Source organism: Acanthopagrus latus, chromosome 3 (assembly GCF_904848185.1).
Source record: "Acanthopagrus latus isolate v.2019 chromosome 3, fAcaLat1.1, whole genome shotgun sequence".
In the NCBI taxonomy this organism is placed as follows: Eukaryota; Metazoa; Chordata; class Actinopteri; order Spariformes; family Sparidae; genus Acanthopagrus; species Acanthopagrus latus.
The window spans coordinates 14,058,584-14,080,530 of record NC_051041.1 but is presented as its reverse complement, the minus strand read 5'-3'; the positions used below and the strand labels follow the sequence as shown (position 1 = coordinate 14,080,530).

Here is a 21,947-nt window from a genome sequence, read left to right as displayed (position 1 = left end):
ATGAACCTGCCACTGCTGCCTTTATTCCTCTTTTGCCGTACGTTGCATTGTATATGACAGCTAACAGCGAAGGCCCAATAAAAGCTTTGCATCTCATATTACAGGCAGTTTATCTTGGGCGACGTACTGTGTGCGGAGCAGGGACAGGGGGAAAAAAAAAACAACAAAGAACAATAACAACGTGCAACGGTGGTTAGTTTTTTTTTTAATTCTTTCAATCATCCCAACAAACAGCTTTAATCAACCTCAAAACATCCATCCGTCCATTTCATGTCAGTCACCTTCTCCTTCATGTCAAGTAATCATCGTCGTCGTCATCCCTTTTTGCATTATCAGTAGTTTTAGAGGTGCTTTACAATACCATTGCCCGACTCTGGTCCCTTAAACCAAACATTATTTACAAAAAGGTAACACAAAACAGGAGCCTTCCTACATGTTTACCCACTGTATCCAATGACTCGCGTGAATATCTCATATTCATTAAGTCAAAGGGCCACAGACGCCAAACACTGCTCAGTGATAAGCAGTCTTAGGCAAATACAGCTGCTATTCAACAAACATTTCAACAACAGTTTCACTGCGTCTCTCGCTCCTCGAATCCCAGTAGAAACACCGACACGGTCTTCAGTGGAAGAAAAAAAAAAAAGAAAGAAAAAACACAACAAGACAGGAGTATTTTTTGATGCCGTTTCAAGTACAGTTTACACACAGGAGTCTTAACAAAACAGTCTGGCACAGCCAAGTTGAAGGATTAAATTAAACAAGCGCTACCTTTAAGGCTTCTTGTGTCTAAATAAGATCAAGTGCATCGAGCCAGTGTTGTTTTAGCATTTTAAAAAATGTTCTGAATACGTGTGACATCCACTGGCACGTTTCATTTCGGCACAAACAAGTTCTTTTAGGGTGACAACCTTTCGAAGGCACGCTGACAGCTTTTAAAAGTATTGTAAATTTTTACACAACAGGGAAGAAGAGATAACAACATTCCTGTCAACTCGCTTGGCCCTCTGGGGCAGATTGCACTTGGTTAAAAATGCGTAATGATTGCTTCAAGTCTTGTTCAGGCAGCATTCTCCCCCGAAACTGGCTCCACAGGCACGAGATACAATTGAGAGGCAGTCTAGTATGACCGCAGCGCTCGCTCTCTCCCTGCTTCTTCCTCTCACATGATGGAGCATGTTAGGAAGTGGCTGGTTCAGGGCAAAAATGCTGCTGACCTTACATTCCTGGCGCGTCCTCTTTGAGCAGCTCCTCTTTAAAAATGTGTTGGTTTTTTTTTTTTTGACCAAGTAAAATAAAAAAAAAAACAAGCGAGGATTTAACAATTCATATCAATTGCACATCAAGGTATCGTTTTGGAGTGCAGCAGGATTTTTGCATGTCGTCTTTTTTTTTTTTTTTTTCTAGAAAAATGCTTCGTCTCCATTTCATTTAAAAGGCACTTCTTTCGTGTGCTGGTCAGTCAGGATCAGTTTTTTTTTTTCCGCAGCTTTCGTGTCATCGCGTTAGATGCAAGAACACGTGATAAGAATAATAATAATGACACTTCGGGTGTGTGCTGGATTCCGCTTCTGGTTGCAGAGGCACTTGGTTGAGCAACACGGGAGTCTGAAGTTCAGCTGGTCTGCTTAAAAGGACCAAATAAACCTCTCCTTGCAATTCCCGTGCCATTCACACGGCTATAAACGGGTTGAATTGGGTGAATCATTGGCTTAAAATGACCTTTTCACCACCTTTAGGGGTTTTTTTATTTGTTTTTTTTTTGCTCTCCATTCCCATTCAGTGCAGACTTAGAGAGCAGCGGAGAAGACATCCACTGTAGTAATTGCACTATGGCCAAACAAGGTCACTTGAGGTTCCCTGCCACTTTTTCGCTCTTCCTCCTCCTACCACTCAAACTTCCACTGCTGGGTCTTGTCTTCCGCGGTGCACCGCCTTATCTGGACGTCCGTGCGGCCTTCTTGCGTGCGGTACGCTGTCAAACACATGTCAGAGTGAGGGTGGTAGATGGTCCCGTCCTGAAAGGATTCAAGGAGAAAGTTTGGATTACGGCCCGAATCACTGTGACTTCGCTCAAGCGACAGTCAGTTCCTGGGTAGAGAAGTGGTTGCATTGCAGCCATATGTGACACTGGCCAACTTGACAATGTGAGCTATTCTTTTTTTACATTAAAAGACATATGGATAAACAGCGCTACCTGCTATCATGCTGTGCTTACTTTTACATAATGTGTTGCTTTCCAACCCCGTCAGTCAGACTAACTAATTTTAGGTAAACACAAGCTGTCATTTTCTTTAGCCCGTGGCCCAAACCGTAAATTAGGTTTCCAACTCTAACTTTAGTGGAAGTGTTGTTATTATACGAACGCATCAAAGCCGCATTTTAGAGGAACGAGATGTAGACTCTGAAATAACATCAGAGAAAAAGAAAATGAAATGGTATGTAAGCTAGTGCGTGATTCAGGGTTTTTTTTCTGGGGCCAAGAGTTACCGTAAACAAACATTGCGATTGGCTCTGTAGTGGAACAAGGATGTTCTTCTTGCGCACGAACCCCTACCTGTCTGAACTCCCAGATGATACTCGGTGGTTTGACCTCCCCATCGCTAGGGCAGTGCCGCATCCCGATGAAGGTCTGCCCCTCGGGTACCTCAGCACACAGCTCCGTCACCGAGTTGAAGCGGATCTCCTTCTGAGACGTGTATTCAAAGTACTGCAGCAGAAAGGGAGACATGGTTATTTGCTCTGTATATACAGCATAAATATGTGGTTGGTTGCCATGAAATTACTTTGAAAAGAAAACTGGAAAAAAGTAGCAGTCACTGAGATTAAAACACTGCTCTGCCTCCTCTCCAATTGTTTCGGTACATCTCTCTTTTTACCTTAATCTCTCTGCTTTATTAAGAAAGCCTTTCAGCGAGCACAACGGTGCAGTTTGGCATGCTTTCTTCTGCTCGGATTACAGGATGTTTTCCTCTCGCTCTGCTCTGGGATCAACTCCTGGCTAAGCTACCGTTGCATGGCGTGTCTGCGTTCCTGTCGAGGGATCTCATCAGCGAGGAGTTGGCCCTCTCAATCAACCAGACGTGAGCAGAAAACCCAGAACCCCCCACCCCCCCACCCCCTCCTCTGGTGTCATCTCGATATCCAGGCCCATCAGGACAAAGGATGCAACACTCCCTGGGCTACCCCTTAAACGGAGGGTCAGGTAATCAATCTTCATACTTCCCCATCCCTCCCATACATACATCTCATTCATCTTTCAGGTGCGCCGGGGCCCGTAATGTTTGTTTCTAATAAAAGACTCAAACTTATTTACCCAGGCCGTGCCATTCACTCTGCCTGCGAGGCTCATGTATCTTTTAAAATGGAACGTGGGTTCTTATGTGGGCCAGGGAAGGAGGGGCAGGTGCAGAAGCGAAGCAGTGAAGGGCCCTCTGGTTTTTGTTTCAGCTGGGGAGCCATTAAAACATTGATTTTCAATCACACATGGTGCTTTTTTTTTTTTTTTTTGTGACAGCGGACACCTGATGCGGCGCATCAGTTGGGTAATCAGAGATATCAAGCAGGTTGGAGATTCACAGAAAGGAGCTCTGCCTATTGTCTGACTGCAACATTAAATATACATCCTCACAGACAAATAATCTGCTGCTTGCTAAACCATCCATCCATCGCGGGGCTGGCAGGCATTCAGCTCAGAAAGTATCAGTGATTCAGCTGCGCGACATTTTTGGGTACATGGGGACACGATGCCAAAGTCACTTTTTCCCTTCATTACATTCAAGTCAGGCTGGACACACCAGCAGAGAGCAATTTTCTGGTGTGAATCAACTGTGGCAGCTCGTTTTTAGGGGTTAGCAGAAAGCGTTGACATTTCAAGAGAAGTCTCCCACTGCGCCTGAGAGAGGTTGCGAGACTGTGACAGGAGAGATACGTGCACAGGAGAGATGCAGACAGACAGAAATAAAACATGTGAAATGCCCCGAAATGTGAAATGTACCTGGTTGCCGCCCTGGCCGTGGCAGCCAAACAGAGAGAGGTGGGAACCGGTGGGGCTGTGCTCCGGAGCGTTGTAGTCCAGACATTCGGAGTGAATCCCCAAGCTCCGTACCTGGCAGCAGGAGAAAAAAAAACAAACAAACATCAATACAACTTTAAAAAATGCTGTCTTTTATTGATTCACTCAGTCCTGTCCAGAATCTCACTTCGGACCAAAATCATACTTTTTTTTTTTTCTCTGCGGTTTGCTTATTTTCCACATCACCACACAGCTATTAAGCAATCAATATGAAATACTTAAGCCAATTTTTCATTGCTGTGCTTTCAAAATCAAAACGTCAATATTTCTAGCTCGGATAAAATGCCACATTTACATGTTATTTCATTATTGGCACCGTTTCAAGATTTGATCGACAGTGCCCTCGTTGCATATAACACTTGATTGCTGTCAAGGTGAAACAAGTAGCAACACGGTAAGGCGATGGATGTTGAGACGTTCAGGCCCAAGAAATCGTTCTGGGATTTTTGTTTTTCCTCAGACACAATGGTTACATCCTCGTGGCTGAAAGGTAATCACTTTTGAGAGTACAAAGCATTCTATCTAGGAATACTCCACCAGATGTCTGGATTACTTTGGCCTTGATCCCAGTCCAAATGGGTTTCAAAGCCTTTGTTTATCTTAGTCCAGCCTCAAAAAGACTGTCCCATATCCTGCCTCCTTCTAACACCCACTTTCAGACACAAAAGATGGATTTCAGTAAGCAAGACGCAACTGCAGTGCCATTTCACGTTGGACTTTCGTAACCAAGCCGGTTCAAACAAGGACAAAATATTAGGGGAAAAAATAAACACAAATCAACACACGCTGCACTTTGATTGTGACAGGATGATTAGTGGAACACTGATAAAGATAGCAGACACTCACAGCTCCGTGCCAGCCTGCCCTGTCCTCAGGCACATGTAGGTCAGGGTAGATATTCTTCAGATACCAGTCAAAACTGTTGCATTTCAGCCTCTCCCTCAGAAGCAGCCTCTCTGAGACATCCCCATAGCTCTCCTGGAAGTTCACACAAAGTTAATAAGTCATCTTTCCAAAACCCCGGGGGTGTACATTTCATCAGCAGGAGAGGATGCAAACATTCATTAAGTATACATCATAAAAAGGACCATTGAGCCATTAAAAGTTAATTTCAAGTGTTAGCAGAATGTGAAGAAAATAACACTGATATGTATTAAAGGTGGCATGCTAACCAGCTAGTCCCGGGCTTTAACTGTCAGAAGTAAAGTAGTTTGTAGCGGTTAGCAGTTGCTGAGAGGACATCCTGCCCTCTATTTGTATTACTGTGTGAATTTGACAAATGGCCAGTTTCTACACACTGCAATCTTCTAACGAAACAGTCACACCGCAAAATCAAATATTAACATCCTGGTTATGATGTTTGAATCCGACATCGGCAACTCCCCAGCCGTGACATAACAGCATCACCACGTAAACAAACATGCAGGCGCTTTGATTGCACCTGGGTAGGGCGTGTTTGCTAAGGTGTGGAACAATTCTGAAGCTCAAATCATTCACACAGCTACACTTTACCTTTGCACTACCTGAGGGAGGAATGGCAACTACCGGGTTGGACGAGTACACCTAACAATTTAGTGCTCCAGTGTTTCACAGTCGGCGTAAGAGGAGAATTTGCGGCGATCGGCAACAGAGGGAGGCATTTGCTCAAATAAACAAATGAATGATCCCCTTATAAAACGCTTTCTGGAAAGTCTTAAAACATTTAAACCTCATCCAAATAAATCCAAGGTACTAACATTCATTAAACATTAATGTTCGGTGTTTTCGTGAAAAACAGTCACGCACGGAAATTGATTTAACAATAAATCTGGAAGACAGTAAAGTGGTCCTCCTTCAGTTTGAACCAAAACCAATTACGATAACACAGAGTAACTAAATGTGCGTCGTGACGAAGAGTATTCCAAAACAACATTATTGTCTGCACCTCTACAGTCTGCCTTCACATTATGTAAGCTGCTGCATATTAGACACGGAGGTGGTGATCTGGTCTGGCAGTGCTGTGTTCAATCTCCCCCTGACCAGGTAATTTATTGTTTGATCAAAGATCCCTGACATTAATAATGTACCTTTTTTTCAGAGAGGTGAAACCGAGATACATGAATTTTTGATGGAGCCCAATACTCAGAACCTGAGAGGCACACGTTATCGCATGCATGCTCGTGCACGCCCTCTCAAACGTACGCCTGACCCAGTCAGACAGACAGTGTTTCCTAATGTGTTTATCATCTAGACAGGTGAGTCATATCGTATGAAACATCAAAGGTAAGCCACTCTCTGGAACATACTAACATGGTGCTGCTAGGTGTAATATAGCATCGCTGCAGGGCTTCAGTTCATTGCCAGCGGAATGAAAAACAACTGTGTAACGGGTTTGACTTAAACATAGTTCAGTGCCCAGAGAATAAATTGTCCAAATACGATTCAGGGAGTATTCTAAGCTTGCTGCATTTCTCATAACAGCTTCACAGAAGTGCATCCAGCCAGACATACGGTTTAAAAGTTCCATATTTTACACAAGTGAGTTTCCCTGTCTTTTTTTTTTTTTTTTTTACTGTAAAAACAGTCCAGTTGTTGCATAAATACTGTGACAGTGTTAACGGTCCTACCTTCCGGGCCGGGGGGTTCCTGTTGTAGAAGTGTTGTTTATAAGAGTCCATCCAAACCTCTGCAGCTCGTACGGTATTCTGCAGGAAGTTGGGCCGCGCGTAAGGGGCCTTTTTAGGGAACACGTGGCCCACATGAGAGCAGGGGAGAATCTCCAGACTGCCCCCGCACTGCCACACCTGAGGAGATTAAAAACATGCCATGGCATATTGGAGATTTTTTAGTTTCCTCTAACCTCATTATGTTGCCTCTTCATGCTTTGTAGTACAAGTATTTGAGTTGGATGTTTGTCGCAAAACAGGTTTAACCAATCCTTGTATACGGTATATGTACATACCTACTACATGATTAAATATTGATAAATGGAGAATAGTGGTTAAATGATGAAAGCAGTTACAAGTATATGGTCTTTAACTAAGTACATTGTCTATTGTACACCATGTGGTGAAATGATATGTCTCAACAGCTGGTGAACATTGGCCCTTGTGTCTGTTCTTCAAGTTTGACTTACCTGCAAATAAAGTAGCAGGTAATTACCAAGTTGCAAATAGTAAACTTTTTCCAAGTCTCATTTACAATAAGTCTGCTTAAGGGATCAGTTTTTAGTCTTTTTTCACATATAATAATAATAATAATAATAATAATAATAATAATAATAATAATAATAATAATAATAATAATAAGACATTTAATTTGTAGTGCACTTTACATTTAAAAAACTTTACATATAGTATATAAGCTCAAATGTCTCCTTGAAGGAGGATACAAACCTAATAGGAATAGACTAATATCTGTGGTGCTTTACTAGAAATGTGCTCAGATTGACAAACAAAGCTGTGTGCTCTTTAGCTTCAAACTCACCACGACAATTCAACCTTCTTGAGACTCATGAGACTGCATTCGAAAAAACATCTCGGATTTATGGTATAAATTTGCATTGTATAATTGCCACGGAAAAACAAAAGGGAAAAAAAAAACAAAACAACAACCTTAAAGAATGAAAGGTTGTTAAGGCAAAATCATTATCATATATCCATAGCCAAACAGCCATTAAATAACAGTCCCTTCCATCTTAATTCACGGGGCACTTTACCCTGCTCCATATCTTTTTACCACTCCAAAAAGAGCGCTGAAAACCAGTTCACTAAACATAAATTATGTATGGCAAAATGTCCCAGTGAGAGGCATTTTTTATTTCAACATGCATAACGCATCACTCAGGGGAACAGCCTATTCGTCTTCGCGCCGAAAAAACACACACATAATTTACATCACCTACCCTTGGATGCTCCTGCTACAAACTCACACGTAGCCTAAAATCTGTGCCAGTTTGATTGACGCAGACAAGTGAAAAGCGAAACCGACGTCACAACAAGGCATCAGCCAATATCGGGGTGCGGTTTCAGACGCCGTGGCCGACTGCGATCTGACACTGACATGCGTCCCTCACATCGACTACCCGCTGACTCTTTGCTTTAGATGGATGAATCAAAGGATCAGGGGCTGTGAAAAAAAAAAGATTCCCTTTGGTAATGAAATGTCAATGGATGTTCTGCCTGTGAGTAAGAGATTCTGGTGATGAAGCCAGTTAGATTAGTCACTCTGGTTTCATATTGCTAAGTGGCGGCCGCGGCTGTAAAGTAATGACTCTCTGCTTACTGGAGGAGAACTGAACTCACCCTGAAGGAGAGCTCCAGGTTTTCTCCTCCCCAGACCTCCATGCCCATGTCGTATGTGCCCAGGTACTCAAAGTAGGTTTTGCTCACAGCGAATAATCCACCTGCCATTGTCGGAGACCTGGGAGAAACAGAGGCAGAAAGTTCACTGTATAGTGGTAATTTTCAATCCTGCATTTCCAAGCTTCAGAGCCACTTTATTAAAAGAAGCCTTGAAATATTAACTCGGCTTATAACTATGCCTGTGGTGCTGTATAGAGGAACATGTCCAGTGAAAATTTGCATAACAGTTTATCTTTCAACCCACAGCGTGCAGCATGCTTTTCCTGTGTTAAGTTGCACTGCAAAAGACGCAGCTTCAGCTCGAGGCGGGGTGTGCTAAAATATACTGTCTTCCTGTTTCTGCAAGGTGGGTTGATGATTAGGATGCAACATGTTTCCAGTATGTGCTTGTTAAAATGTTCCCCTGACCGAGTTGATGTGTTGACTCAACTGTTAAGTTCAGTTGAACTTTCTTATTGCGTAATAGATGTGGAAATGTAGTAATACAGTAATCCAACACATGCAGTGACAAATTAGCAGTGAGAAGTGTATTTCATTGTTGAGAGCAGAGGCTCAACACCAATACCGCTGCCAATCTGATAAAGCGGCCTCCCATGGGAATAGACCGTCTGAGGTATCATGCAGTCACCTAATGGGGTCAATGCGAGACTTGCGCCTCTTGCGTTCCACTTCAGGGACGGAGTGCCACTGAAAGGTGAGCCTCCAGTCGAAACCCCCAATCATCGGCTCGTCCGTTTGCATGTAATACTCGAAGGTGTTCCAGTCAATGGTGTCGATCACGGGGCACACAATGGTACTGGCGTTCTCACCAATCCTGAACACAAAGCATGGCGAATAACAAGCAGATACAAAACATTGAGAGCGAGGAAAAAAACAGAAAAACAAAATCAGTATTTAGTACTGCCCCCTGCTTTGATCTGTATTCGAGTTAAGTTTGTACAAAAAGCGAAAAGATCACGTTTCTTCGGATTTAGATTTTACTCATTTAATTCGGTGAACGCACCTTTCCAGCAGAGGCTCAATCCAGCCCGGGACACACTCACAGTGACAATCGAGGAATGTCAGTACATCACCGGTAGCATAGGTGGCACCGATCAGACGCGCCCGGACGAGACCCTCCCTTTTGTTGGTGCGGATGAGGCGCACACGCTCCAGATCACTAATGTAGTCAGCCAGTTTGGACTTCAGGTAGCCTACGTTTTGTAACACACACGTGAACACACACACACACACACACAAACACACATAATCAATTTTTGCAGCATTAAATATGTTTCCTCGTCCTATGTTTATCTATCTTCAAACCAAGGTTCATTGCCATTCAGACAAAATAGCCACAACAAGCTAAGCGATACACAGGAACAAAGCAGCACTGGGATCTATTTGTGGAGTTGTGTTTCTGGTCACCAATATTTTACTTCCCTTTCTTCTGTTTATGGCTCCACCATTTCATGGAAAATGTATTTCCTCTCTAGCTACCTATGCCAGAGTTCATTCACATTCAAAGTAGTTCCCCACTTTATCGGTTTTCCAGATGGTGCCGGGTAGGTAGCATAGAGTTAGTTTGTCGGAACATTTTTTTTTTAACTTAAAATGGCTGCCTACCCCCAGGTCAATGACTAAAATGTTTATTTACAGGCTCCAATACCACAAAAATAAGCTCAAATGTATTAATTTGACTCAATGTTAACATCAAAAATATTAGTTTCATTAAAATGTTTGCTGATGAGTGGATTACAACTTTAAACGCTTCAGATATACATATACACATGTACATATCAGATGAGTGACACTGACACATCTTTGATGGCCTAGTGACAACTGAGATGAATACAAGGTTCGGTATGCTACACCCATCCAACCAAGCTGGAAACATGAGAGAAAGCTGTCAGTCCTCCAGTCGCTGTCTGTCTGTAGCAAACGTTCTGGTCGGGGAGTGGCATGTCTAGCATTCCATTTGGTCGGGGTGGTCAGAGGAGAGGAAATGATGTCATGGCAGCTCAGTGCACACTGAAGTAATCATTATGGTGTAATGTCTCCGATACACACAGACTAGACTAGCTGGGACAGAATACTAATTCCATTAAGACAGAAGGACATCAGGCTACACCTATATCCAGTTTCTGAGACCAAGTAGTATCGTTCACAGAATTAGCACGAGTCTGCAGAAATTAGTCTGAATCCATTTGCTGATGAAGACCGTGAAATGCTTGCAAAAGCTATTAAGCGGCCCTTTGAGTGGAGATATTTTGTCACATATACTCAGGATTATGTGTTAATTTCAAATAATGACAGGTGACCACAAAAACAATGGCAACAACTTCCAGCTCACTTTGAAAAGTAAGTCTAAAACTCATTCCAAAGTGCCCTGACTAGTTTCCAAGGATGTTTTACTAATTACTTTCAGCACATACCCGATAATCTAATCAGATAATCTATTCGCTTCACTGTAGATGGCATCTTTTTGTTTTTACTATATATAGCAGAGTCCTGCTTGACTCGTTCTCTCACACACTGTCAATGTGAAGAAGGGCTGTTTTTTTTTTTTTTTGTTGTACGCTTTGCTAAACTAGGCCAAGACTGTCAGGCCTGTTTGTGCCTGAGCTTTTTTTTTTTTGGGTCAGTTTTACTTCTACTGAACAAAAATTACAGTGTTTATTGAGTGTGGAGGGTCAGACCTCGGTCACTGTAGTCATCAATGAGGATGATCTCCTTCAACAGGATGGCAGGTGTGGTCTCCAGGACACTATGAATGGTCCTCAGCAGGGTGGACCAGGCCTCGTTGTAGAAGGCTATGATCACAGAGGTGGTAGGTAAACGCCGGTAGTCAAACTTCTTACTTCGGCATCTGAGGTATGTTTATGTGTGTGTGTGTGTGGGTGGGGGAAGACACAGACACAGGCGACATCAGCATAAAGAAACAACAGCATCCTAAGTCACCTCATACAAGCAGAAATTCTGGTTTCATACAGCCAGAACAGCTCTAGGAACTATCATGGAAGGGGGAGGTGTCTGGTCTTAATCCAGATGGCAGTCATTAAAACAATAAAGAGCTGCAGAAATATGGACGGGGGTGGGGAGGGTATCACACCAGTGAGCAACATACCACAGCAGTGCTCTGGGAGAGACCACAGAAACTTGAACAAACAGAGCCGAAGAGAGCAGAACAGAACAGAGAGAGGGGACAGGGCCAACACTGGAAGAAAAACGTGTTGAAAAACTCGAAACTAATAGCTTGAAGGGGTGAGAAAAAAAAAAAGAGGAGCGGGCAGAGAGAGACAGAAATCGAGGAAGTGAAATAAGCTCTAATTTTATGAATCGGTGGCGTACAACACTGAAAAAGAGCGTGACCGCTGGCACAGGGTGAATAGCTTCCTGTAAATTTTGTAGCCAGAGTCTCAACCCAGAACTATGACAGGGTTTGAAGTGGGTTGGGATTAGAGCAAATATGTCATGCTCCAGCATTAGTCACAACCAATCGGCAACAGTGTTCACAGTGCTGCAAACCTTTCAGGATGGGGAGAGAAGCACAAAGTTAATCTGCCACCAAACATGCTCCCAGGGGGAAACTGATGTAACCATGGAGTAGGTGCAGAGCTGCGACAAGCGTATAAACAACACCGTGAAAAAAAAAAAAAAATATCAGCTTGAGAGGCAACAACATATTTTGTTTGTAATTGCTTATGTTGTTGCTAGGCATGAACTCAAACAGAAATGCTCGGTCTCGCTTCAATGTACAAAAGCCGACAGGGACCGACTGCTAGTTCTACGCTGGATGACCATCACAGCTCAGCTTCATATGTATTAGGGGTCGGGGAAGCAGATGATTTAGATCACGAGCAACCTTGAACGTGTCCACAATCAACCTATTTTTCCCAACGCATTGAGGAGATGGCAGTATTTACAGTGCTCTATGGATGGCACAATTTAAGATTTTATCATGGATTGAAACGAAGAAACACCCAGGACAAGCTGATCGAGGTAAATTTCAATTATTATAGCCTCGAATGAGAAAAACGTGAAGGAAAACAAAAGCAGCCTAGCTTGATGCAGTATAGTCCTGGATTGATTTATTGTTATCTCTACATGTTGATGTGTGTCTTATATGTGATAAAATAAAAAACATATTCATTTCTTAACTAAATGTGCAGTAAAGTCATTCCAGTGTATTTCAGTGCCAATTTAAGTATATTCAATACTATGATGACTATTGGGATGATATGGAAATTCGCAATTCAAGAGAAAGGAGGGCACTGCTGACTGCAAAACAAACAAGAAGTTAGCTGAAACGACAGCTTTAAATAGATCCTGATAACATTGTGCGCCCGTCCCTCATGTGTATAGATATAACAATGTTATTTGTCAACCTATTAAAGTAAAATTAGCCGACATATTGCCCACAAAAGAAGTCTGTGAGCTCATGAATAGAATCTGTTCATACAAGAATAGCACAGAGCACCACTGTGTCTTTGGTCATGCAGCTCCGTCATGGTATAGGCAGGCGGACCGTGAAACGCATGAACTGAGCACGCCACATCCTGTGTACCAGTTCTTTTGCCCTGTCTCCTCTATCAATTATTTCAGACACGAACAGTCGCTAAAACGCCAAAAGGCCACAGGCAGAGGCAAAAAAAAATAGCGTGCTTGTCAAAAATGTCACTCTGCAGGCATACAGAACCATCATGCTCCGTCATAAAAATAAGTTTAGTCGGTGCAGCAACTCTGTTTAAAAATCTCCACAAGATTCTGCGACGGATTTCCTTTACGAAAGAGGAATGATGATGATATGTCTTGTTTTTGCATCATCCACGCATAAGCATGGGATTTGACTTTCAACCTTCTGCTGAGAAGATCAAGGCATCTTATCAGTCTTCCTTCGGATATGCAGGCGTCTCGCCGCTAAAAGGGTTTTTTCCAGTCACAGGGCAACCTCTGTGATCAGTTTTTCTCGTAAGGGAATTTACGCTTCACTGGGACACATTCATATAAAACAAACACATGGCTTTTACACAAGTGATGGGTCTCGTCTCATTGGTGGACACCACATCTGGGTTTCGTTAGGAAGGGAGGCAGTAAGGGATGAGGCGGCGGCGGAAGGAGAAACTACTAATAAAAGACCTCAAACTCTGCGTTTCATCACAGAAGAGGTGCTGAGCTGAGAATAGCTGTGGACGACAACTCTGGGTGGAAATAAATCCATTCAGGCAGAGCGCCGCTTACACCGGCTTCTATAAGCCCTGCAATGCATCACGAGAGCCTTCATCCTTGTTTCAAAATGTCACTGGAAAAAAACTGATTCCAGTAAAGAGCTCAACTTAATCTCTATTGAGTCATTTATCCCTGACACAGCTGTAGCACAGCTATCAGCTAAATGCGGCGTCCAAGGCCAGAGACACATAGACGTTTGGGAAATGGAAAGGGGCAGGAAACAGAAAATAGGTGATTTGATAGAGAACTGTTTTTGCCAACTCAGGCTGTTTGCAGTCCATTAGTCATTCTCTGACTGGTGGCTCATTCTTGTTTAGGATGCATTTACTCACTCATTCATCCTGTGGTCCTGGATGTGTCGATGGAGGGAAATCTTATCACTGACGTAGATATTGATGGCGTAGCGCTCCACGCTGTCCTGCTCCTGTTTCTTCTCTTCAGGGCTGAGGCTGAGGTGCGTGGCCCGACCCCACTCCCCGGGTGCATTGCTGTCGGGCGGTGACTTTTCGTAGAAGGGCCGAGCCAGCAACCCGTCAGCCCCGCTCTCCTCCACAGAGAGCTGCCTCTCCTGAAGGCTGCGTTTCTCGTCATCATCGTCGACGGATGACGGGGAGGGGAAAGAGGACGGTGCGAGCAGAATGTAGCCCAGCCACAGCACCCAGAGCAGGAAGCCGGCCTTTGCCAGCACGCCCAGTTTGCGAGAGCAACGCCCCCTCATGACGGAAAGCCTCCCCCCGAGCTTCTGGGTGCCCTACAGGACACAAGGCTCTGGAGAACGGAAAGACACGCAGAGTGAAACAAAAAACATGGGCATCAAGATCTTTTTTTTTCAAAATGTCAGAAACATAAAATGAAAAAGGGGCAAAAAATGTGCAGTTAGTTCAAATTCCAACAATGGCGCCCGGTAACTACCACAGACAGGAGGAGATTTACAAGATTGAGCTCTTTAATCAAGACTCTTCCCATTAGAAGGAGGTTTAATCAAGTAACAAACTCATTCACAGCTAAGTGAAGTTATTCACCAAAGCACTTAAGCACAAGAAAGACTGTTTGCCTGGAAGTTCACGAGGGCCCCAAGGACACAGCTCCAGTAGACCAGGCAGACCTGTAGTAATCAGCGCCAGCATCATAAATATAATCACATGCTCAGGGCTGCATTAAGATGCTCGTTAAATACAAATTGCAAAGATGGAAGAGGCTAAATTATGGCTTACAGTAGAGTAATGTGCTGAATAAATTGAGTCTGTGATGCACTCCGACAAGAGACGCGCCACCCTGATGAAGTTCATTACAAGTTTGAGTCACACTGCATCACAGTGAGGAGGGTTTTCATTTAAAAGATTCCATGGTTTATCCTATAATTATTAAATTCACAGATATGCTTACTGTTTCAGTGCATTGATGTGATTTTAGACAATAAAAGTTTTTTGTTAAACTGTAAAATATCCTGCCTCTGTAACATATCTTTGTCACGGGTGTTTGAGAGCCACATTTGAGGGATCACTGTCCATGAAAAAGTCAAAAATCTGCCAAAATATCGACACCAGAACTTTTTACTCTCATTATCCTAATCGGCACTGGCCTCAAAACTCTACTTGCTTATCACTCTTACCTAGGGCTGCAACTAACAGTTATATTCCTTATCAATTAATCTGCCAAATATTTTCATGATGGTTGATTATAAGTGATTCTTTCAGTCGCCTCTTTCGTCCAATCAAAGTAAAACCCAAAGACTTTTCGCTCACTAACGTTAATGACCAAAAGAAGGCAGCAAATCATTACATTTAAGATGCTGGCACCAGAAAATGTTTCAGTTCATCACTTGCTGATTCATTTTCTTTCGACTGTCTCGTCATTTATTCGAATTCGAAATAACATATTGGAATATTCGTCCGATAAATGTTGAACTGATTGTCAGTGAAATTTTGCAATGCTTCTAATCTGTAATAACACATTACACCATTGTAACAGACGTGGTTACAGTGATCAAACAGTCAGGTCTAAGCAGGCCCTTTGTTTACAATTAGATAAAGAATCAGGCATTTTGAAGGCGTCTCATTTTTCGGATTACCGTTCCCCTCCACCGAGACACATAAAAAAGGATGTCGCTCCTGGATCTGGGTGGCATGTTTGCACGAGGATAGATCTTCTTTTTCCTGATTTAAAAATAGGATTATCCTGGGTTTGCAGACGCACGAAGGCAGCAATTTTGAACATTCATGTCTGACAGCTCGGCTCAGCATGCCAGGATTTGAAAGAGGCCTGCGGTAAAAACAGACCACTTAGCTATGTTGACACTCAATTGAATGTAATCACATAATTGTGTTGCATTAATATTAGAGCAGGGTGCCTTTTACACTAGTGCCAGCCTGTGCCAGACAGGCTTAGCAGCAAAACTGATGCACGTGCGCACACACACACACACACACACACACCAATGGTGCTTCTCCTTCCTCATATCGACCCGAGCACAATAAGGGTTATTCCTAGTTTGGCGCAAAATACACTGGGTACAGTTTGACTTTAGGTTGCTTCGGAGAAAGCACAGTCATATCAAGGTGAGAACTGTGCGTGCCGAGGGCCGTGTGAGAGTCTGTAAAGAGTCAGAGGGAACTCAGTTTTCACTGTGAGTTCTTCAAGGCTGCAGCAGCAGCAGCAGCAGTGCAGCCCTTTCACTCCAGTCTGGGCCCTGGCCAGAGGACTCGGGAGTCCTGAGGTTACAAAATGGAGAGCGCCTGCGGACAAAACCCCCTTTTATTAGCTGTCCATCACACCTTCCTGTCTCACTGAATCTGATAGCCTTACTGGGGAGCTGTTTGGAGCGAGCAGGAGGGGGCTGAGGCCTAAGATGCAGCTTAAATCCTGCCCCAGTTTTTTTTTTTTGGCTAGGAGGGAATGAAACAAGAAAAAAAAAGAAAAAAAAACACACAGAAGGGAGGGATGAGGTTTGTTTCTTCCAAAGCTGCAATCTGTTGTGCAAGTCCCCCCCCCCCGTCACGCTAACAAGACTTTAAAAACAGGGGGCTGTGAAGAAAAAACGACTCAATAATTTACGTTAACTATACACAGGAAATAAACTTGGCATGCCGTTGGGAGTCACTTGATTCTCGGATGTCGGGCGCTGACTAATTTTAATGTGTGGCACATCAGGGCTGATCTCCATGGTTAGTCTGGAATGAGCAGTCCGTCCTGTGCACTGTGCAATACACGGCTCATTGACTCATCGACCGGTCAGGGGAAGAGAACAAACAGCTGTAACAATTGCTAAAAATCCAGTGAGCACAGGTAGAACAGGTTATGTCAGCTCCATCCACGGCTGCCTGAAGACAGGACCCGTGATTCCACTCAGCAAGACAAACATCTCTTTGCTGTTTGTGGGGTTTTTTTAAATCGGAGCTGGCCTGTGCTGAGCTGTGAGGACAGGCTTAGCTTCCAAAGCTGGATGCTGATCTTTTTGCATCATGATGTGTCCAAACAGACTTGATCTCTGATCCTCCTCAGCAGATGTGGCTGCCAAAAAAAAAAAAAAAAAAAAAAAAAAAAAAATGCTCCACATTGAAAGCAAAAGTAAAACTCAGTGTCCCACCGTGTTTACATTGAATGACCCACACACACACACACACACACACACACACACACACACACCCGTGGCTATCTAACTACATCTTGTATATTGGGATGTTATCTTTACGGGTTGTTTGTCCAGGGTCGTGGCGCAGAGAGGTCTCACAGGTGTTGGGGGAAGAGAAATATGTGCTCGGAGAGACGAGCGGTGACACCTGCAGCGCCAAAGCACACAGCTCAGCAACAGGTCTGTCAAATTAAACCAATATTGGGATTACGGCTCAGTTTCAAGAGTCAGCAGAAAGGGTGGAAGCTCATTACCACGGGGATTAACGCGGTAATGACGGTGGGGACTGATGACAAATCTCAACTATCCAAAGCGACGACTATCGGCAGCTGAACGTGTCGTGTCAACGGTGTCCGCGTTAGCTTCGCCGTCAGAAAAACCAAAGCGCCTCGGAAAGTGTGCGACTCTCCTGGCAAACAAGTGAGGAAGTCGGCGATTCACGGTCAAGTTACGAGCAACCAGCAAAATGCACTTTGAGCGTGTGTGACAGTCACAAAAGCGCATTCCTCTGGAGGAAGAAAGAAAAATAAATAAATAAACCACGACGTTAGCTTTGTTAAGAGTTTACCTTGACGACAAGTTACATGTCTCGGAGTTTCTTCGAGGTTGCTCAGGCCGTCGTTCGCCAGCCTGACTGCGGTCGTCCTCCAGTTAAACCTCTGGCTTGCAGATGTCAGCATACCCACATCCTCTCTCCTCCACGTTGGGCTTCTGAGCTGCGCGTCAAAGCGACCGTTAAGACAGCGCGAGGTTCCGGTGAGGACTTTCATAATAAAAGCACGACAGGCGATCACTTAACGTCCGATAGACATTGCAAGGTACAACAACATCAGCGAGTACAGATTAAATCCTTAAAAAAACGTTTACATTTGCTATTTTGGGTTCTTCGGGCAAATCAGACAGGATGCAAACACATTTCTGACATAGATAACCGTTGGAAAATATACATAAAGATGAACTCAGCCAGGCCACTAATGACTGTTCCTGTACTGGTCACAAAAGCATATTGATTGTTATTACTGTAACGTTTCCTCTCACTAACTTCCCTATACCAAATAAATGCATATTAACGCTATTGAATATGACTTCCGGTTTTGGGAGCGTCTTCTCTACTTAGCTTGACGCAGCCTTTTTATGCTAACCAGTGTTAGCTGTCATCTGTCCCTGCAGCGATTTGCCTCAAGCTCATAACCGATTCCTCACTTAAAGATCCCTGTTGACTGAATCAGTGAACATAAACTCTGTGCCGGGCGGCGAAGATTTAAAACTTCAAACTTCTAAGTGGAACCAAAACAAAAAAAAAAAACTTCCGCACGTGAGTTTAAGTGAAGTTTTAGGTGAACAGAAACTGCGATAATTACGAAATACTAATGTCATCCCACGACTTTTACTTGAAAAGTAGCATTTTAGAGGTGCTCTGTGTGTGTGTGTGTGTGTGTGTGTGTGTGTGTGTGTGTGTGTGTGTGTGTGTGTGTGTGTGTGCGCGCGCGCGCGCGCACTGGGTGGTAAAATTCATAGCTGTGTTGTTAAGGATGTCTTAACATGTCACTCTCATACTGTTCCAGTTGTAGTACATTTATGTGCTGACAACATGAGGGAAAGTCTGCAGGCCTGTGCAAACACAACATATGTGTACAGGAAACACCACACATTTGCTTACATCTCACACATATGAGCAAATGCATTTTTTTAATTGTACTGACATGGTGATTTATGTATTTCCAACAGATCACGAATCCATTTCATCTGGATCAAAAGCTTTAAATCAGTTCATTTAATTGAGTGATTCATGTGACACAGCAGGCAGATGTAGGCATGTGACGTTTGCTCTCTTTCTTAAGACTAGACTCGGTTTTGGATGAGTTTCAGAATTTCACAACATATGATAGATGGGCTGCGGTTACATCATGTGGCTTTACTCGAGCTTTGGATGGATTTGCACCAGAAGAAAAAAAAAAAACAAAAAAAAACGTAAAGTCACACAGTGTCTTAAATCCTGCCTTGACGTTCACAAGAATGCTGAATGGATCTATTGGTCCGCTGCATGAATGGACAATGTGCCACACACACACACACACACACAAACAGCCCTTCCCTCTGTGTGTTTGCCATTATAGGCTCGGTTTGTTTTCCCATAGTCTGCAGGTCCTGCTCAGGCCGGACCACGCTTGCCCCGAGAGTGTGCAATCCACCAGTGCAGCCTGTTGTCAGGCAGACACCTGCGCCACTTGGTAACTTGCCAATGTCTTTTATTCCTCCCTCTCGTTCCTCCTCCTTTTCCTCTCCCCAGTTGACACAAATTGACACCTCTTTCTGTGAGGCCGATGTGCCCCCACCCGGAACTGGAAAGGGTCCCCTTTCCGTGATAGGGATCTGGAGCTTTCACAGCTACAAGGAGGGCTCTTGTACAGGTCTTGCAGTTTTCAACCTTTCCCTCCCCTCCCCAGTTCAGACTATTAAATATTTTACAGATGCACCATGGCCAAAACCCATTCAATTAAACCATTGTAGTAGTGTAGTATATGTCCTCTGTGAGGGCACTGCATATTTGCCCGTGCATTAAAAGCATCTGATTTTCTACTAACCTACAGTACATGTGGATTTTTGTTCAAGCACAAGCTTAACCCAGCTGGATCTCTGCCCAACTAAATTGCTGCAAGATTAAACAGAAGTCACCTGTTTTCTGAGAGGGGTTTTTGTTGAAATCCAGAGCAATTCCAGTGCTCCTGTCCCTTTTTGTAAACAGGTCTGTAAGAGGCTCTTGATTTGTTGGTCAGCGGCCGACTAAGCCTATCACTGCCCTTTATTATAATCTGCTGTTCGACTCAAGCACAGCAGCTGCAGAGCTTATGATTGAGATCTCTCTCATTTGACGGATTTGAACAACATGAGTCAAGCCGGATTTGAAGAACCTTTAGTAGTTGACCCGGTGCCACAGGCGCTGAGAGCAGATGAAGCAGTTTGAGTAAAGAGCGCCATCTAGTGACTGCAGCGAACACATCCCCCATTTAATGACCCTTTACCCAGTGTTGCCTTACCCCCCCACTTAATGGAAACAACAATTTGTTCCAGCCCGGCTGCAGAACCGAGCAAATATAAAAGGGATGGTGCCCTTTAATGGCGCAGCAGATAAATCCTTCTGAAACCAAGTCTGACCCAAACTGATCAGCAAATTGCTCTCTGCGCCCTGAGTCACCTCCACTCCCTCTGCAAAATAAGATAACAAAATAAGATACTAAAGTAGAGTGAGACCATTATTTTTAGTTGACAAGGGATCGGGGTCCTCTAATCTATTTGGGGGAAAGGCTCATATCTCGAGCTGTGAAACACGAGACGAGATGCAAGATTCTGGTTCCCTGTCTCCCTCTCATGAATGCCCATTCATTTAAGTAAGCCATCCTACCTCTAAAATTAGAAGCCAATTAGCCTGACATGCATGTTGAGTCCGTCAGAGGACTAATAAAGTCTGACGCGGCAGGGATGCCTGGAATGTGCGAATGTGGGCCTTTTCACTTTCTCCAAAACTCTATTCAATTACGGCTCTATTCACATCTGAACTGACTTAACTGTTGGGCCAATGATTTCATTAGCCGCGTGTCCTTTGTGCTTGATGTTCATTTACTCTGTTCGCGCAATAAATTATAGTGAATAGAGGTCACATTGGGGGACCGGGCTTCTTTAATTTAATGGAGATGGATTCCGGCCCACGCGCTCCCTTAGCTTATTAGCTCCCCATAGAGCAGAAGCCACAGTGACCTTCAGCCATAAGGACTGAATATGGTTATCAATTAGCGATTCTGATAGCGAAGGTTAGGCTCCTTTTATGGCCTCGGCCGCGATATGAAGCGAATTGCCCATCATTACAGTTGGATCTCAGTGAACCACATGTCCCTTTAATGGATGGGTGAGAATATCCGTCAGAAATGCCTCATTATGCTCACAGGACTGGTTGATGTTTTACATGCAATCCCTCAGAGCGGGTGCACACATGTGTGGTCCGGATTGAGACGCACAGAGGAGACTGGGGATGAAAAACAGAAACTGGTCGGACGTGATAGATGAAGGACAACGTAAAAACGAAAAGAAAAAACAACCCTCCGTTCTGCTCAGATCCTGGCAATCTGACACTGTTCATCATTTCAGGAGAGCTGTGCACAGCTTTTACAGTGTGTTCAACGGTCAGAGATAAGGCAGTCGGCGTGCCCTTTGGATTCTGTGCCAGAAACGTCTCAATCAACCAGAGCTTGTGGTTCGTTTCTGTGCGAGACACTTCTTGGAGTATGTCCTATTTCCTTTGCTTAACTATTTAACCCTGACCCCTGACCCTAACCCTTAAGACATGCAAAACAACCACAGAGCCACTACTGCACTAATTATGAAAGAATATAGTCATATTTTAGGTCAAATTTAACAGCAGAAGCTGGGCTACAACATATAAAAAACATGTTTATATGACCCAAACACAGCCCAAACACTATTCAAATAAACAGCTAAACATCAAACTTCGTGAATCACCCTAACCCTAACCCTAAGAAAGTGGCTTGGGCCTTAAAAGGTTTTAAGACATGCAGAACAACCACAGAGCCATTACTGCACTAATAATGAAAGAATATAGTCATATTTTATATCAAATTAAACAGAAGAAGCTGGGTAACGAACATGTTTATATGACCCAAACACAGCCCAAACA

The 21,947-nt window shown here is 43.7% G+C and overlaps 1 protein-coding gene across 1 annotated transcript; it reads right to left on the bottom strand.

Annotated features, from left to right (window-relative positions):
- Window positions 1-185: 185 nt before the first annotated feature.
- Window positions 186-18,001, bottom strand: poc1bl (POC1 centriolar protein homolog B (Chlamydomonas), like). The gene is made up of 11 exons (XM_037092816.1): window positions 17,826-18,001; window positions 13,959-14,394; window positions 11,097-11,266; window positions 9,422-9,611; window positions 9,047-9,232; window positions 8,359-8,476; window positions 6,682-6,858; window positions 4,922-5,053; window positions 3,998-4,108; window positions 2,558-2,710; window positions 186-2,018 (listed from the first exon to the last, which is right to left on the bottom strand). The coding sequence occupies exons 2-11, from the start codon at window positions 14,342-14,344 to the stop codon at window positions 1,887-1,889; spliced, it is 1,755 nt and encodes a 584-aa protein (XP_036948711.1). The 5' UTR covers window positions 14,345-14,394; window positions 17,826-18,001; the 3' UTR covers window positions 186-1,886.
- Between the last annotated feature and the right edge of the window lie 3,946 nt (window positions 18,002-21,947).

Bases quoted from the DNA above. Each gene is read 5' to 3' on its own strand.
- poc1bl (XM_037092816.1), bottom strand. From the start codon at position 14,344: ATGAGGGGGCGTTGCTCTCGCAAACTGGGCGTGCTGGCAAAGGCCGGC. The intron at 11,267-13,958 runs GTGAGTAAATGC...AACATACCTCAG, and splicing joins CAGGACCACAGGATGAATGA to ATGCCGAAGTAAGAAGTTTG. The intron at 4,109-4,921 runs GTGAGTGTCTGC...TCCTGCTGCCAG, and splicing joins GGGCAGGCTGGCACGGAGCT to GTACGGAGCTTGGGGATTCA.